The sequence below is a fragment of the Girardinichthys multiradiatus genome, chromosome 21 (genome assembly GCF_021462225.1).
Source record: "Girardinichthys multiradiatus isolate DD_20200921_A chromosome 21, DD_fGirMul_XY1, whole genome shotgun sequence".
Classification (NCBI taxonomy): domain Eukaryota; kingdom Metazoa; phylum Chordata; class Actinopteri; order Cyprinodontiformes; family Goodeidae; genus Girardinichthys; species Girardinichthys multiradiatus.
Genome location: NC_061813.1, coordinates 19607218 through 19624751, shown reverse-complemented (window position 1 = coordinate 19624751; position 17534 = coordinate 19607218). Strand labels below are relative to the sequence as shown.

General features: G+C 36.1%; 1 protein-coding gene across 3 annotated transcripts in view; it reads right to left on the bottom strand.

The window, feature by feature from the left end:
• cntnap2a (contactin associated protein 2a) overlaps positions 1-17534 on the bottom strand; it is a 498604-nt gene that overhangs the window by 85952 nt on the left and 395118 nt on the right. For all 3 annotated transcript variants that reach the window (XM_047349232.1, XM_047349233.1, XM_047349234.1), the window contains exon 17: positions 10922-11049. In XM_047349232.1, the coding sequence (XP_047205188.1) occupies positions 10922-11049 (128 nt within the window). The remainder of the gene's footprint in view (positions 1-10921; positions 11050-17534) is intronic.

Sequence of the window (17534 nt, the reverse complement as noted above, 5' to 3'; positions counted from 1 at the left end):
TCTGCCAACATCGGGATGTGTACATGGGATTTCCAGGGAAGGGATTTACTGCAGCTACAAGATTTACACAAGTTTGTCAGCATGGGAGCTTTGACAGTAAAGCATTTCCAATCTGTACCACAGGCTGATTATTTCTTTTTCTTGTATGCTGTGAAATTGATTGGTATGGTTCAAAGTTCATAACATGTAATGCAACATAAAGAACAGGGTTGAGCAGTGCAGTAATCATAATGAAAGAGCAGAATAGCTGTGATCAAGTGCCAATATTAAAGTTGTAAAGCAATACTTTTATAGCAAAAGAAAGACAGACAGCCTATCACTCTTTACAGGTTAATAATCTAAGACTGAAAATGTCTGTCTCTTATTAAAGCATATTCCCAAATGATAGCTTAAGACTGAAGAGTGGAAAAAAGATAAGAGAGACGGTGGGTTAGAAAGGAGTTTAGTGCATCCTATATAGTTGCATTTAAATATGTACTTGCAACCTTGTGTGTCTGGATAAACGAAGCTAGAAAAGTGACATTATTTACAAGTTTATGGCTGAAAACTATTTAGTAACAAAAATAACCTCAATGGATACCTAATTTTCATACATTTTAAGTCCTAAAGGGATAGTTTAGATTTTTTGAAGCGATGCTCTCTGAAGTTATTATAGGTTAATTTACATGTACAAATAAGATGTGATGTTTTTGGTGAGTTTGTAGAAAACAGAATGGAAGGCTACTGCTGGTCAAAAAACCCCTCTGTTTTAGTTAAATTAAACAATTTAAAATACTCAAACTGAAAATGTTTATTTCCGTGGGCTATACAGCTACACTATATTGCTAAAAGTATTGGGTCATACCACCACATCAATGAATTCTGGTGGTACAATAACTTCCATGGCTGCAGGTGTAAAACGTTTGGTGTGGAGAAACATGACTGGGCTCAACCTTCTTGAACACCTTTGGGATGAATTAGAGCAGAGGATTCAAATCTTGGTTTCTCATCTAACTATGAACACACTCCTAAACCTTGAGGAAGTATTTACAGTATTGGTAAAGTCCCTAATGCTAGCACTGGTGGGACCATGAACAAATTTGACTTTATAGATTAAGAACAGGATGACATCAAAGTTCATTCACATGTAACAGTAGACATACTTTTCTCCACATAGTGTATAATAGAGGATATAAAATGTTCACACTATATAAAGAGTCTGTTGTTCAGTATCTTGCTTTTTCTCACCCAGACAATGTCAGCCTGCCTACGAAGCAGAGTTTGTTGCACTTGGAGGTAGGTTCAGGTTCAGCTCAGGATTTCCCATGTGATGTGGGAAATCCTGAGCTGAACCTGAACCTACATGGCTCACTTCTCATCAGGGTCTAGCACCATGGGTACTTATGCTTGAAACCTAACCTGCTCTGACACATCAAGACCATGAAAGCTCTAAACTCAATGCCCTGAGAAAATGTAAAAAGGACAAAGCGTCAGCGAGTTACATCATTATTGCGTCTTACTTTCATCGGAAAATCTTTGTGAGACATATCTCAGTAAAATTCATACTTATGTATCTAAAACAGAGTATAGTTTAAAGTTTCTTCTTGATATAAAATGACAATTAGATATTAATATTGTGTTCCTCATTCAAACTGCTTCCTTCTATCAGACATCATCATTTTTCAAGTGTGTGAGCGCAGAGCGCATTAAGCTTTGCAAACTGCTATGTATTGTATCTGTATATTGTTGTTCCTACTTATGCTTGTCATTAAAAACTTGTATAACATTTTAAAGTGATTATACAAGCGGTTTGTTGTTAAAATGAAAAACCAAGGAAAACATTGTTTTTTCTGTAACATTATAAAGTATTGGCTGCAGAAAATAGATATTTATCTCTGCCTGTTGGATGGAATGACTTTATCTCTGAAGATCATTTAGCACAGTTGGGATTGAGACTGACTGAGGTAAAGGTTTTCTAGGATCTTCAATAGATGACACCTATTGTGTTTAATACAAAAGAATTTGCTATGACACACTGTTAATTTTATTCATGCATTATTACTTTCAGTGCAAATTTAATAAGCATATAAATTTGGTCACAGACTCGTCCTTGTAGTTAAACTTCACGTGATTTACATAAATGCAGATATATCCAGAGTTGACAACAATAGGTTGTAACCCAAGTAAACCATCTGTTTACTTGGGTTAACCGAGTAAACCATCTGTTTTGTAGTCCTACTTTAGCTTGATCTTCAATGTTAGCATTAGCTTAGATGCATCCCTCTAAAAAATGTTGTACCTGCACTGGACCTGCGTTGTACCCTGATGAAGCACACTAATGTATCATCTTGAATCATCACGTAAAAATTGTTATACTTTTTGTGTTCTGTAGTACATTATACTTATTTTCTTTTTTATTTTGTCTTGTATCTGTTTTCTTACTGACTTGGAATAAACCTTTAAATAAAAAACAAAATCCCACAGTTTGCGCCACTCTTGGCAGTTGTATGAGCCACCGCTGATAACCCGGATTGACAGCCAGCACTCTCCACCATTTTAAAACAGAAATAAACTCAATACCTGCCATTAAAATGTTTTTTTATTTGCTTTATGTATTTGATTTTGTCTGGATTGTGATTAGTGTCACAAAATCAGTCTAACACAGTTGTTTGACTACTTGTCTTTGAGACCAAAGGTATAGATAAAGGTTGGCAAAGGTTTCATCAAGAAAAAATGAATTTGTCATTGTGTTGTCATTCTATTTGGTAGCTTCCTATGAGTTGATCACACTATTTCTATTCCAGTGATTCCTGAATAATGACACAAAATGTACCTAAAACCCCTATTGTTTTTATGTGAAAGTGCTTTTTATCACAAACATGTTTTGATCTGGGTTGAACATTGCCTCTTAAATACCTGAACAGGTAATCAGGTTTAGACATGCAGCACATTTGCCTTCTATGTAACTGAAGGATGTAAGAAACAAGCTGCGAGTCTCAACTCAAAATGACAGGTTCTTAATTATTAGCAGGTCTGCTTGTATGTGACTCTGCACTAATTTCGCTGCCCCTGGCGTACTCCCTCCATCCTTATCAAAAAGAGAAAATACATGAAATGATCCTGATGAAAGAAGGGGGACCTACCATCAATTTTGCTCCTTACTTACCACAAGAAAATTCCCCAGACAGCTCATTTGCCCTTTAGCTTTTTTTCTAGATAAATCCAGAAACATTACGGTTCCCATGAGCTAGTAGTTTCTGCCACTTCTAACTTTCAGCTTGTTTTGTAATGTGAATTTTGACTTTTTAGTGCATCATTTAGGACCGAGATGTGGTTAAACATTTAGCTTTAATAAATGTTTTAACATTTTTATGATACGTCAGTTTGCAGTTGTCAAAAGGATTACTGAACTGAAGATATGAATATACATACCAATATTTGCAAAACAATGAAAGTGTGGTATACTGTTTGTATCCTCATACATACATCACAAGTAATTAAACATGACAAGCCTGATCTGTATGTGTTTTACTTTCAGCAGATACTATTCACAGAAGCATTTAGAACAGAATGCAGGATGCAGTTTTGGTTAAAAATACTACTGAGTGCTCAAAGCTTAAGAAATTCATAAACCTTCTTTTTTTCCACAATCTTTATCAAACTTTCAATGCCTTATTCACTGTCTAACCTCTTACTGCAGTATGTTGAGTTCATGGACATTTCTATGATGCAAAATAAAGATAGAAAACACCCTATTAAACTCTTGAAACTGGGAATTTAATAACTTACTTTAATCTTAGACTGTAGAATAGTTTTGTCTCTTTATGACAGTTTTCTCTTTTCGTTTTACACATGAGGTAAAAGGTATGATTTTACTGTGAAAGGTTTTGTCCAACATTTTAGATTAAACACCAGCTTCCCCGTGACCCACTATGGAAGAAGCAGTAGAAAGTGGTAGAAAATGACTGACTGACTGATCTCCATTAGACCAATTACTAAAACAAGGTATTGCAATGCAGTATTGATATTAATTATGAAACAAGTAATTACTGCTGACTTATTAAAAGGGACCCCAAAGTATGCTTTCATTTGTGGTCATATACAAGGCTGGGAATGTCTTAAAGCAGGTTCATGACATCATAATGGAAGAATATGTAAATTTTGCTTTGCTCCATTTGCTGCCTTTTTTTTTAAACATTTCTACAATTAAAATGTCCAAAACCTCATCAACATCAATAAATGAAACAAATGTCTCTTCGTCTGCCTGTGATTGTATAGGCTGCCATTAAACAAGCCATGAAAATGAGCCTCATTAATGCTGCGGCATGTATAGGCATGCACATGTACACATGAATGCACAGAAAATAGTGCTCTTCTAGAGGCTATAACACACAAAAAGATAAGGACACAGACACACAGACCACCTTACTAAAACTTTCCTTGTCCGCTCAAGACATAGTAATTTGCATTTGAAAACCCATTATAACAGCAGCCAATCGTCATTGGTCTTATTGAGACAGAGCTCCATACACGGTATGAAAAGCATCAATCATCAAAGAAGTACCTATTCATGTGTGAAATTTAATAATATATTTAATATGCCTTAATGGGCCAAATGTATAATGTATGCTCCGTGTTCCAAAGTCTTTGCCAACATCATGGAGAAAAGGAAAAAAAGTAATCTTGATTTTAAACTTTGTTAATTTGATCATTCAATATGAAAGAAGATGACTGTGTTACTCTGTCACACACAAAGAGTCATACAGGGATAACTAAGTAAGACAAAGAGAACAGGGCTCCCGCTGAGGGACAGAAAGATTCATCTTTTGTAATTGTGTTTGCCACATTACTATATGATAGACTCCTACACACACAAACAGATGTGATATCATGGGTCATTAAATCATTGTTTGTTAGATTGTTGGCAGCTCTGTGATGAAGGGACATTAGTGAGAGTGGCACCAGGTTGTTGATGAGGGGGCCGTAATCAGTGTGACACCAGGGAGGAGGAGCAGCAGGTGGTCTGTCATGTTGGGCAACCTTGACAGAACCAGGCCACTTCCTGTCTACTGAATGAATGGACAAAGTGACTGATCAAGACAGAAATGAGCAAAAAATTTAAGGGAAAAGAAAAACACATATCTAGAGAAGGCAACATTCTGTTTAAACCCAGAACCTTCTCTCTAGAGGCATAGCTCTATCCTATTATCCCTAGCAGTGTGAAAAATGAGCAATCAATAGACTTCTTTATGAAGCATTACTGCATTGAACATGGCTGGTCCTAAAGATTCATGGTCCTTTTTTCTTTAAAGTATATTACTTCCTTTTGCAATATGCTAAATTGCAGATATAGACATTAATTGCTCTCTATTTGTTTTGCTTCTGTATGTGAAAGAAAAAAAAGAGTGGAGAGAGAAACCAAATGCGTAGCACCTTAATTAGGAAGTGTACAGCCAATACATTTGAAAATCTGAAAACTAGACGCGTTGTTCAGCGTATAAGAAGGTAAACATACTTTTGCCTTTTACAGTAGTTGTAAGTTTGAGGTTGAGTTCACAGTCCAAAAGGATAAAGGAACATTTACACCCAGCCCAATACATGCTGAGCAAATAATTTACCTTTTCAGCTTATGCCCACTTCAGCATTGCTTCACAAAAGGACAAAAATGTTTTATTTGATGGTAGATGCCTCAAACAGGCAGATGTCTTTGTGAGAAAAGATACTGACATTTTGACAAACTGACAAGTGTTAGTATCTTAAAACTCCACATTGACTTCACGCAAATGATATTTCTCACATTAAAAACACATTTTCTGCAAACAGACATCCCCTTTGTTATGGGAGCTACAGCATTAAGTCCCATCATTTCCCAAAGATTACCAGAGAAACCTTTTCTGCTTGTCCTGGACATTGTCAATTGCTTCTAGATTCTGACATTTCTGACCACTGTCCTGTTATTGGAATGACCCAAAGAAAAAGTGTCTCGTTTTGTGGTAAACATTTTGTTTTGCAATAATTTTAACTGATTGATTCGATACTCCTTTTCAAGTATGGCTCACATAATAATAACAAAGGTTCCACCACCAGCTGACTTTTCAAATTTTAAAGACACGAATTAAAGAGAAAAATCAAAAAGCTTTCAGTTAGCTGTTCCCTATAGACTTTGAAACACCATAAAAAGTCAAAGAAGCTTCAAGGTACAGTGAAACAACACCTGTTTTGTGTGGACAGTGATCAATATCACAGCTCTGCAGGAAATGTGAGTGCCTTCCAGCTGACCCAAAGTCTAGCAGAGAGGAGAGTGCCAACACTGATTACAAGGAGAGGAGGAACAGAAGTGTTTCATCTATGTCTCACTCAGTGTGGGCATTCTGCGGTATTGAAAAAAGGACTACTACAGGGACTTGAGCGGACTAAAATGATGTGACAGTCGAGTGCTTCGTTAGGAGGTAATGGAAAATATTCACAGTATAATTACCTACTTACGATCATTATCTTGCCAAACACACATGTTTAGAAGTAGTTCACAGCAAAAAAAGATGATGCAAGAATTACTCTGAACAATTTGCACTCAGTTTGAGCAGTGTTATTTTCGCACACAGGTGCAATCCCCTAATTAACAGTTACATGTTAGTTTTAGCTCCTTTTCCCTGAAAAACTAAAGTGTCAAACCATCAACGGCACAGTCAACAAAAATCTAAACTTTTGAAAAGATTGTAGAAAAAAATACATTTCAGAAAACTCGATGTTTTGCTGCAAACTAAGATCCCTTTAAAGTGAACAAAGGCTGTGCCAAAATTTGTCTGCTCTCAGCAGGGTCTTCTGTGGGAAGAAGAAGTATGTTCACCATTACACATGATTAGGACTGAGAATTCTTCTTAATGTTTTGCAAGTAAAACCGCTGTGGTGAGATCCAAGAAGCAGCATTTCTGGGTCCTGGGTGCTCTGTAGATTGTGGTAGCAGGAGTGGTAGCCTTGCAAAACCACCCTTACGCACTTGTATAGCTCTGTTATAAGAGAATCTGAAACAAAACTGGACATGCCAGGCCCATTCCAATGCTATGGCCTAATTAGGTAAAATTAGATAGTTTTCCACAGGTTACTATCAAATGAGGAATAAAGATAAATGTGGCTGCCAAATCTAAATTTAAAGCTACCACCGGAAGCCCTGCAAGTGTGCTCATTTTACATCATCAACTAAATGCCCATGGAAGGACATAGGTACATTATTTTATGGTTGGTAACAATTTATCAGTGCATGACATCCCAGTCTCTCCATACCTGACTTCATTCCTAACTTACAACAGAAAATTACCACCTAAAATAATCGAATGCATAGGTAATGTACTCTCAGTTTTTCAGTTAATTTAAAATAATAGAACATGCCAGATCAGAATTGAATAATCTATGATGAAATTATGACTTAAAGTTACTGTTTCCCCGTTTTTTTAATCTGTATTTGCTGTGGGAGAGTGTTTAATTTCATGTAGGAAATTAATTTAATGTAGGAAATTAATTTAATGTAGGAAATTAATTTCATGTAGGAAATTAATTTCATGTAGGAAAGCTGATCTGCAAGACATCAACCAAACTCATGGGTTATAGGAATATGGTTTTATGTGGCCAAGATGTTGTGAGTAATCTCCTTACAAATACAGATCAAAATGGACTCTGCTCATGGTCGTATAAGCTCCACCAGGTTAAGATTCCTGAGCAGATGGCATGCTCAGCAGTGTACTGACCTCTGCACATACACACCCTCAGCTGCATCGTCACTTGTCATTGATGAGCTGATGAAAATGTTGAATTGAAATTGTGTTTTTTGCTCCACAGAAAGGCTGAAACTGAAGGATATGTGCAGATTTCTAGGAAACATTGAACCCTGGCTGTCACATTGCTGTAGGAGAGCCATGCAAGAGTACTAAGATTGTGTAGCCTTGCCTTAATAATGAAATTAAGATTTCCAAGGTTACTGCTATCCAGTAACGTTTAAACATTCACAGTGGTCGTAGGGCAGACTTACTCCATTGTGAAGGGGGCCTAAGCCAAATATTTAATAAAAAATATTGTATAGACTCATACTAGTACTGTTGCATTGCAACATTAGGTTCTGGGTTCAAATGCCAGCATGGGGAGTTTGCATGTTCTCACCATGCATGCCTGGGTTCTCTCTGAGTACTCTGGCTCCCCCTGAGTCCAAAAATGTGCATGTTAGCTTAACTTGCCTCCATATACTGACCGTAGGAGTGAGCATGCTTTTGTGTGTGTCTGTGTGTGTGTGTGTGTGTGTGTGTTTGTATATATGATTGTTTGACATATGTGTCTTTGTGTTGCCCTGTGATGGTCCGGTGACCTGTCCAGGGCATACCTTGCCTTTTGCCCAATGGTTCCTGGATTTAATGCCCCTCTGCTGTGACCCATCAAGGATAATTAGGTACAGACCCTGGCATAACCCACATTAGTCATGTACTCTCTCAAACAAATATTTCTGCAGAAACACCCTCTATTAATGTGTTTACCTTGTATTTTTGTATCGTGCTGTATTTAGATTATTGTTTGACAAGTCAGTTCTGGGCAGTGGGTGCACGACTATTTCATACTTTAAACAAGAGGATATTATTGTCTACTCTTTTTTGACCCTTGTGTAAATTTAGGTTATGTTTGCAAATAGTAGACTTTCCTATAAAATCCAAATGTACAGCAGTTCCAGAAGGGTTACGCAGAGGTTTGCACATGTTGATATATTATTTACTATCTCATTTATTGTCTTGTTCTGCTACTGGCCTCAATCTATAACTTCTTGAATTCAGTCAGATTCATTGAGTAGAGTAAATCCACCTTTATTTACACCAGGCAGGTGTTCTGCCAAGTGATGACTGAGAAACACAGTATTACATTCTGAATTTTTTTTACATTTAACACTGCATGATATGTGTGAAAACACCACAGTCACAATTATTTGTCTGCCTAAAGCAACAGAGTAAACACACTGCCTCTAGAACTTTCTGAACCTGTATTAGATACTTCACAGCATCAGCAGTGATGATGCCAGCTGTTATATTTTTATCTGTAATGTAGTTTTAAAATGATCAACTAAAAAAAACAAAAACTATGTGTTTAGTACCCAGTGAGTTAAACTACACTTGTTTTATCACGTGCTGTTTGTCTTGTCCAGACAAAATTATATTTAATAACAATTTCAATATAATTTCAACATAAATGGCAAGCTAAAATGTATAACTTGACAAAGCAAAACTAGGCTCAAAATAACATATCCTTCTAAGTTGTAAAACAGCACATGTATTGACTCTGCTTTGATAGACAACTGTTAAAAAAACCTGCTGGAGAACCATTAATGGTTTCCCATGGCACCAAATAACAAAAGTGGCCTTTGCTCTTTGCACTGTTTAAAAGCTGCACACAATATATGAAACGGTGATTTTTCATAAGAGCCATATCACAGTGACTGGGGGTGCTCTCTTCATTCAACCTTTGATGTGAACTTCACAAAGGTTATGCAGTCTCTCCAACCAGCTGAGAAATGACTTGAAAATGAAACGGCTCCCTTCTACAGATGACTTGGAGAAACTCATTAACACACATATTGCTTCTCAATTAGGTCACTGTAACTGCAGTCCTTCAGCCTCGTTCAAAGGTCGCCTTTACCCCAGAAGCTAATCTATATGTGCTCACACTGGCTTTGAAGGTTCCTCTAAAGTTCATTCTAAGATCTTACTGATACCAATATGCACAGCATGATTTTGCTCTTGGTTACATTTCTAAAACTTTTTTATGTATTCTGAACCAAAGTACAACAGACCCCTCCAGTCTCTTCAATGTATTTCAAAACAGTGTTTCCTGAATAAAATTAACTGTGCTTCTTTTCTTTGTTCTTAAAGATTGTTAATCTCTTCTCTAAAATTCTATAGTCCTAAATCTTTTTGATCTGACAACAACTTCAGTTGCCTGCTGTTCAGGGCATTGGGGATAACCAGGATTCAGTACCTAAACTGCCCTGATACAAAAAAGTAGTTTATTTTAAATAAACTAAAGTATTTCTGCAGTTTCAGAGTCAATGTCTATTGTTAGTTATGTTTTAAGATATAGATCTAATGCCTATTCTAGAATCAGTTGGGCATTGAGCAATACCCCCTTTCTGCAACCTCTATGGTTTTGAACAATTAAAAAGAATTTGCCCTGTTACTGCTTGCTTTGCTTTCATAAATATAGAATGGCCTTCAGAAAACAAAACATGTTTTAAAGAAAAGTAATATATACTCAGTGTAGGTTTCCGCTTTTATTGTTCACAACATAGCAGTTGAGCACTTGGTTGGGCACTTCCTACACTTCCAAGGCAATAAGAAACTCAGTCGGGGCCAGATGAAAGACAATTATTTTTTTGACTTGCGCCCCCAGGCTGTGTTGCCCTGGGCAGTGAGTCATATTGCTCAAAACAAAAACACCCATTGTACAGATCCCTTCAGAAAATTTATTATTTCACTATTAAGCAAGACAATTACTTTTATGATCAGTTCAGTTGCAAATAAATGCTAATTTACTTTCCTCTTTCCAAGATTTCACAGTGATTTCTTCATATTTTCTGTACACATTTAATATTCAAAACTCTGATTGGAAATGCTGGCAACAAAAAAATAGAAATAAAACAACAAATAATAGCATAGCAAATTAGGAATCAATCTTTTCATAAAAAGCTCACTAACTCTTTTTATACTGCTTAACAAACTAGTTCAGATGAAATTCTTCAGTCCTACAGCTCACAAACATCTTACATATAATAATATAAAAACATATTCAGTTGCTCTTATGCCAATATTCCTGACAAGCCTCTCTTTGTTTTGGGTCCAAGTAAATGTTTGTCTATTATAAGAGCAGCCCACCACAATTCAGCGAAGTACATGTGTTTAAATCACACAATACTTACTATCTCCATGGCAGCGGAGTGGTCCAACTGAGAGTTTGGCCTCAGAACCCGGTCTGTTTGTGTCACCAACAACAACCTGGCTAACTGGCAGGTGCTCTTTATATGTCAAGAGACCAGAATCTTCCCTCCTAAACAGAAAAGAAGGAAAAAACAAATTATAGTCGATTTCTCCTTTCAGCATACTTTTTAAAATGTACAACCTTTTAACATTTTTTACTGTTTAGTGTTCTGACATCACACAGTTCAGCTGTGCTAAATTTAATTACACAGAAAAATAACGATTTTTGTCCAACACCCTTCATGACTGAGTCAGTGATACATTTCATTAACACCTTTCTGTATCTCTCACTTTGCAAGGGGTTTTAAATGTGAAGTGACAAAGCCAACACAGAATAAATTGTAGCCATATCACAGAGATGCACACAAAGATAAAGTATTTTAACCATAGAGTGCTTAAAATATAAATGCATAGTTATTAGCACCCGGGGTAAAGATGTGTGATGAGTCTTGAGAAATATTCATCTTTTACTGCGGTAGCAAAATCTCTCCGGACAAATAATAAAAACAACAAAATCATTTAGTTTGAGTACATTTCTTCAGTTATGCAAAATATTATTTTAAAATAATTTTTGTTCAAATACCTTCTACCACAAGTATTACCCACTTCCACAAAACACTTCAAGGATGGACTAAGACACCATTTCGTCATCTTTGAGTGTTTTGTGAGAAAACAGGTGGTTTTGAGGGTGTTGAAACCAACCTGATGATGTTATGCCCCTGACACACCAAGTAAGATAGTTACAGCTTTGTATAAACTGGCTTGTGCTAGTGCTGTGCCTCAAGTGCCTGATGTATCAATTAGAGACTCCATTTGCTTCCAGCTAGCTGAGGAGTTTAGGAGAAAAATAATACAAAGACCTCTTTTGACAAGAGGAAGGAAGTTTTCCTATAACATTTATCATAGTTGCAGCATACAAAGAAAGAGTTATTTGACCATTTTGACCTCTTTGTACAACTTCTCCAGATCATCCATAGTCCACATCCGAATTAGCCATATGTTTTGGATTTAAAGACTGAATGACAGTCTATTTTTAGTTTCCCGACAGAGATTTTGATTTAAAATCTCTGTTTTTTAAGGAGTTCCTGATACCATGCACACTGACAAAGCTTCGTGAATTTTTGTAAAAGAAATGGGCCAACTAAGAACAAGTAAGGTGGAGGGCATAAGGTGCTTTTCCACATATTCATTCTTTGTTTCATGACAAACCCAACAGAAATGTTTGTTGCTGGGTTTAGTGAGCTCCACATTTGTGATGGCAGGATAGAAAAGGCAAAGATTAGCCACAGTATGAACTATATCTGACCATCAACCCTCAACTTAAAAATCACATCAAAGGAGGCCTGGAATGTGCTCAGCAGAGACGGAAAACTATTAAAGTGTTACAAATAGCGGTACGTTTGAAGCCTTTATGGTGGTGTTCTATTTACAAATATGCCTCCTACAGAAGACACTATACTTGGTCCAAGTCCAGTGATCTGTTCTTTCTTGGCACAATTCAAAACACCTCGTGTGTTTTCTGTTGAGAAATAATGTGAGTCAAATGTGCACCGCACAAGAGGTCTGTACAAAGCACTGACAGTATGAGTACCAATACTTGTGCACCCTGTGTATTTGTATATAAAAAAAATCCTAGTATAGCATTTTTCTTATTAAATGAATACACTCAATAATAATAATAATAGTTAATATGGCAAGCTACTGTGGCTACTGTGTTCACCACGGACACTTTACACCCTGTACTGAATGTTTTTTTTTTGCTATCATTTGAATAAGGGAATTGTTAATATGGATATTCACAGTGCATATCTTTTTTGTGTTTTGCATACTGCCAATTTTAATCAGTAAACATGCTTTAGACTGGTTGCCTTAGAATCACTATATAGGACGTATATAACTGACTGCAGCTCAAAGTGGTAGCCAAGACCCCACTCTGGATAATAAAACACCAATTTTAGTGCTGTGAGATGCTTTTCAAACATTTCAGTTGATGTGCTGATAATACAAAACCCCGTTATGACTGCTAATTCCACCTTTTTGCAGACATTTCTACCACTACTGCAAAACGTAGATAGAAATGGGTTTAAACAGCATTTTATTCTGTTTTTCTAAATTAGCGTGCAGCAGTTTTGTAAATCTCTTTCTGTTATATTTTTGGTTGAAGTGTAAAGAGTTCAGAGATCCTTGCTGCGTGCTGTGAGTTTTTGGTCCTTGTGTTATTTTTTAAATCACAATGTTAAACATGGGTTGCTGGGGCACAAAAACAGATACAGAAAAATACCAGCTCAATCGTTTTAATGACATTTTTCATCTCTTTCTCAATGTAGCTCTCTGCCCTTATGGTGGCCTTCAGAATGTTGACTGAAGCTCACTAAGACTCAGATTGATTTCCACTCTTACGCATATTTAATCCGGTCCCCTTAGCTTGTTTTGGCTATATTTTTAGGATTATTCTCCTCTAGAATCATGTCATGCTGCCAATAACATTTTGTTGCATTTGACTGAATCTCTGGACCCAGAATGCCTCTACACACTTCTGCGGTGACCCGTCTAATTCAGTCAGCAGTGAAATTGTCAGTAAATGTCAGTGTGCTAGCCTTACTGACGGGCATGAGTGTTTAGACCAGTCCCACGTTTTACAGATGAGATGGTGCTTTAGGCAATGTTTGCCCTGTCTCTTACCATCATTTTGAAAAGTGTTGATTTTTAAACCATCAGTCGAGGAAAATGAAGTTCCTTTCGGCATGTTTTTGTGAAGTGCAATCCTGCCTTCATGCTGTGTGTATCTTGCATTGAATCCTCTGAGATTTAGACACTCCTCTTCATCTTTGTAGAGGAAACATGCATGCCTACAGAAACTGTTTGACTTATTGTGTTTGTCCTTGACAATAAAAACCTGTTATTCTGAGCAGACAGTTTCTTGCTCTATCAAATCATTTACTATCATCTGGATTTCCCATGTGTGGCTGATGTTTTAGAGAACAACAAATACTGAATTTTCTTTATAGTCTCTCCTCCTAATATCTCACTGCTAGAGTTTTGTATAAAATCCTATTATATTGTCTTCACAAGTCTAAACATGAATAACTCCAGCCTGATCTGCACTGTACTGGGGTGTTAATAATTAGGTTAGTAAAACATTATCACATAAGCATGTGCATCTTTTGTTCATTCAAAGTGATTTATTTTAATCAGTGCAATCATTAACAAATAGTCATTTGTAAATGAACCTGCTCATGTGCAGATAACTAATTCTGATGAATATGTACTGCAATGATACCAGTTATATGTAGTAAGTCACAGCTACTACTGTGTAAATGAAAACTAATAAAGCATTTACCATAAAGAAATACATGTAAAGTTTAATCACAACCCAATAAAATGATACATTTAAAAACATTCATACATTCATATGTGGATATATACAGCAAAGCCCCAAATTATACATACCCATATTTAGGTTTAAAGTAATCCTTTAATTTTACCCAACTTGAACCTGGGAGCTAAAGATTAGGCTGATGGCAATGAGGCCCTCCAACAATAAAAGATGTTCAAATAAAAACAGATAATTTCTTTTAACTGATAGCGATTTTAAAGTGCTGTACAATATTTTAGGATATATGTGTCTCATTTCTTCAGAAACTGACTTGGTTAAACAAAAATATTTTTAAATACAAATTTGCTGGGTGTGAGCCTGTTATTGATATGAATAATTTTAGGATCAACAGGAGTGACCTACCTGAGCACCTGCAGGAGGTCACTCATATTTCTTCTGAATGAAAAAAAAAAACACATTCTAAAATATGTCATCAAAATCAACTGTGACAATGAGAACCAAAAACACTGGAAATAGGTGTTTAATATAAGATTTTCTAGTAATAATTACATTTAATTATCACTGAGATAATTATATGCTACTATATTGATGCATTATCTATGTAAGGCTTTAATATAGTTAATTACCAAAACAATTAAATTGATACACAATGGTTTAATACAAGGTTATAAAACTAAAGTAGATGAAATGAAATGGTACTGTATAGTTATGCAATACATCATATACTTTCTCAATTGCTGTCTTTTTTGTTCAGGCACTCCTGCTAAATTTACGCAATGCCTCAGTTTCCTGCTTCCCTCACAGCTTTTACTCATCTGTTAATCAATCCACCTATTCTTCCCTCCCTGTCAGATACTCCTGGTAGTGTCCTTTTTGCTTACCAGATCAATTTTATCTAGTGTTACACCACTAGTTTAGATTTGCCTTTGGCTCCTCTGTTTTCGATTTCATTTGTTGCCATGCACTTTTACTATTTTCATAGATTTTTTTTTTATCTTCAGCAATTACTACGTCATCTTGCCTCCTCCATGCATTTAGATTCTCTTCAGTGCAATTCAAAACTGCATGTGTAAGTATTGTACACTTTAAAACATTTGGGCAATGTTGAGTTTTCATGCAAATATCAAAAATCAATGGATTTGATAAGTAAGCAAGTAAGTCCTTTTCTTTAAGCTCTTTCAAAATTTTGTCTCGCTGCTGTCTCTGTATTTTCAGTCTGGAGACATGATGTGTATTAGTTAGGAGTTTAATTTCTGATCTTTCATATGAAATTAGCTTTGACTTAAAACTCTTTTAAAAATTCTGTGAACATATTTCAAGGTAATAAAACTTCACAAACCCTACATGGTAGTAACAGTGGCAACAGAAAGTAAATATATACTAAAACCAGTATCATTAGGCATGTTTACATGGACATAAATAACTATTCAGAACAAAGGGCAGATCAGATTAAGAATGCCTAAACATGCCAATGGAATTCTGATCCGATTCGGCCCCTTCGAAAATAAATTGTATTCCGAACAAGAAGGGTAGGGTTTATGCCGATTAACAATTCAAGTCGCGTCCATGTTAGCACTTGCTCTGATCATCTCATCCTGGCAAACTCATTCTGAGGCAAACTGACCCAACTGCGCATGTGTGACCTATGTTAATGTGATGCATTTTCACCTTTAGTGGCAAAACTTGGCAGGATGTTCATTCCCTCCCGCTCTCTCATCCTGTAAAGCAGGAACAGTAACATCGTGTGTTGCTGAACCTGTAGTTTAATTGTGGAAAGCAATAACGTCTCAACCACTCTGGGGTCCATTCTGGGCACTCAGAACCAACACATTTCTGCACTTGTATTTTTTTTTCAGTACAGACAGAAGAACAGCTTCTTCTTCGGCAGTTGTTTTAGGGAAATTTGACAACATCGCACATGTCAAAGTGTTCCTATTCTGAAATAAGCTTAGTGCATGTAAACACGCATCATGATTAGATTCTGCGCCCATATAAACTGTGTATTCAGATTTATTTTTTATTTTTTGTTCAATCACGAATCCAATCATGAAAATTTGCTCATGTAAACATAACCATTGTGGCTATGAGAGGTTGAAATGAGAGTAAATTGAATCATTTAGTGGTTATTACCAATTTTGTAAGATGTAAAGTTTTTTTTTTTTTTAAACCAATGACAGTGATGCCATTTCTTTAAATGGGAAATACTGTGAGCTTGCTAAAAGAAAACTGTCACCTCTTGCAAGAGTCTCTTGTTCCGAAGCCACAAAGTTTCTTTTTGTAACTTTGAATTTTATTTCTAAAATACTCCACTGTTCCCATGCAGTCGAAAAACATACATGTTGAATTAACTGGAAATTCTGAATGACACTTTGGTATGAGTTTTTACAACTTTGTCATGTTTGTCATATGTGTTGGCCCTGTGATGGACTGGCAACCTGTCCACTGTGCCTCCCACACATTTACCACCGGAGATGGCACCATCAACCTACGACCCTAAGCAGGAGCAAGCAGGTAGAGTCATGAGATGGTTGAAAGGAATAAAACATTGCTATTAGGAATCTAATTGTTGCATTTTATTCATTTTCACCAATGTTTGCCAGTAGGAAAAATTTGGAGAGAAGTTATGTAACCATTCCAAGTTGTATAAATATGACAAAATACATAAAATATTACAGCCACTTTTTAGACACAGTCTCTCACCTTCAATTGAAAATATAATTTTTTAGCAAAACCTAAAGTTCTGAATATTTATCAATTTGAACAGTATGAAAGTAAAATATTTTACAAGATCAAACTGTTAATCTGAAGAGTTGAGAAAATCTGTAGGTGGGTTAAGCTAAATGACAAATGCTCTTCTGTCCCTGAAGAACAATCATACAAGTTACATAACTGTCCCTGGAACGCTGCCTTGTTACTAAGAGAAGTACGGCTTACAAGTGGTAATACTGGGCAGACTCCACCTGTTAAATGATTGCTCAAAATATTTTTAGTACAGGCAGGTAAGTGTTTAATTCCTCTTTTGTACCATATTTCTCGAAAGAAACCCCCAGTGGTTTCTTGAAGAGTATCTTTAATTTACAAATTAGTCTGACAGAAAGGAAATAATTTGGATTGTGTAACTCTCTGACAAACCTTACTGCACTCTAGAGGAAAACAAAGCGTGAGTACAAGATAAGCACAACACTTACATAATATCTTGTGCTACATATTCCTTTCTT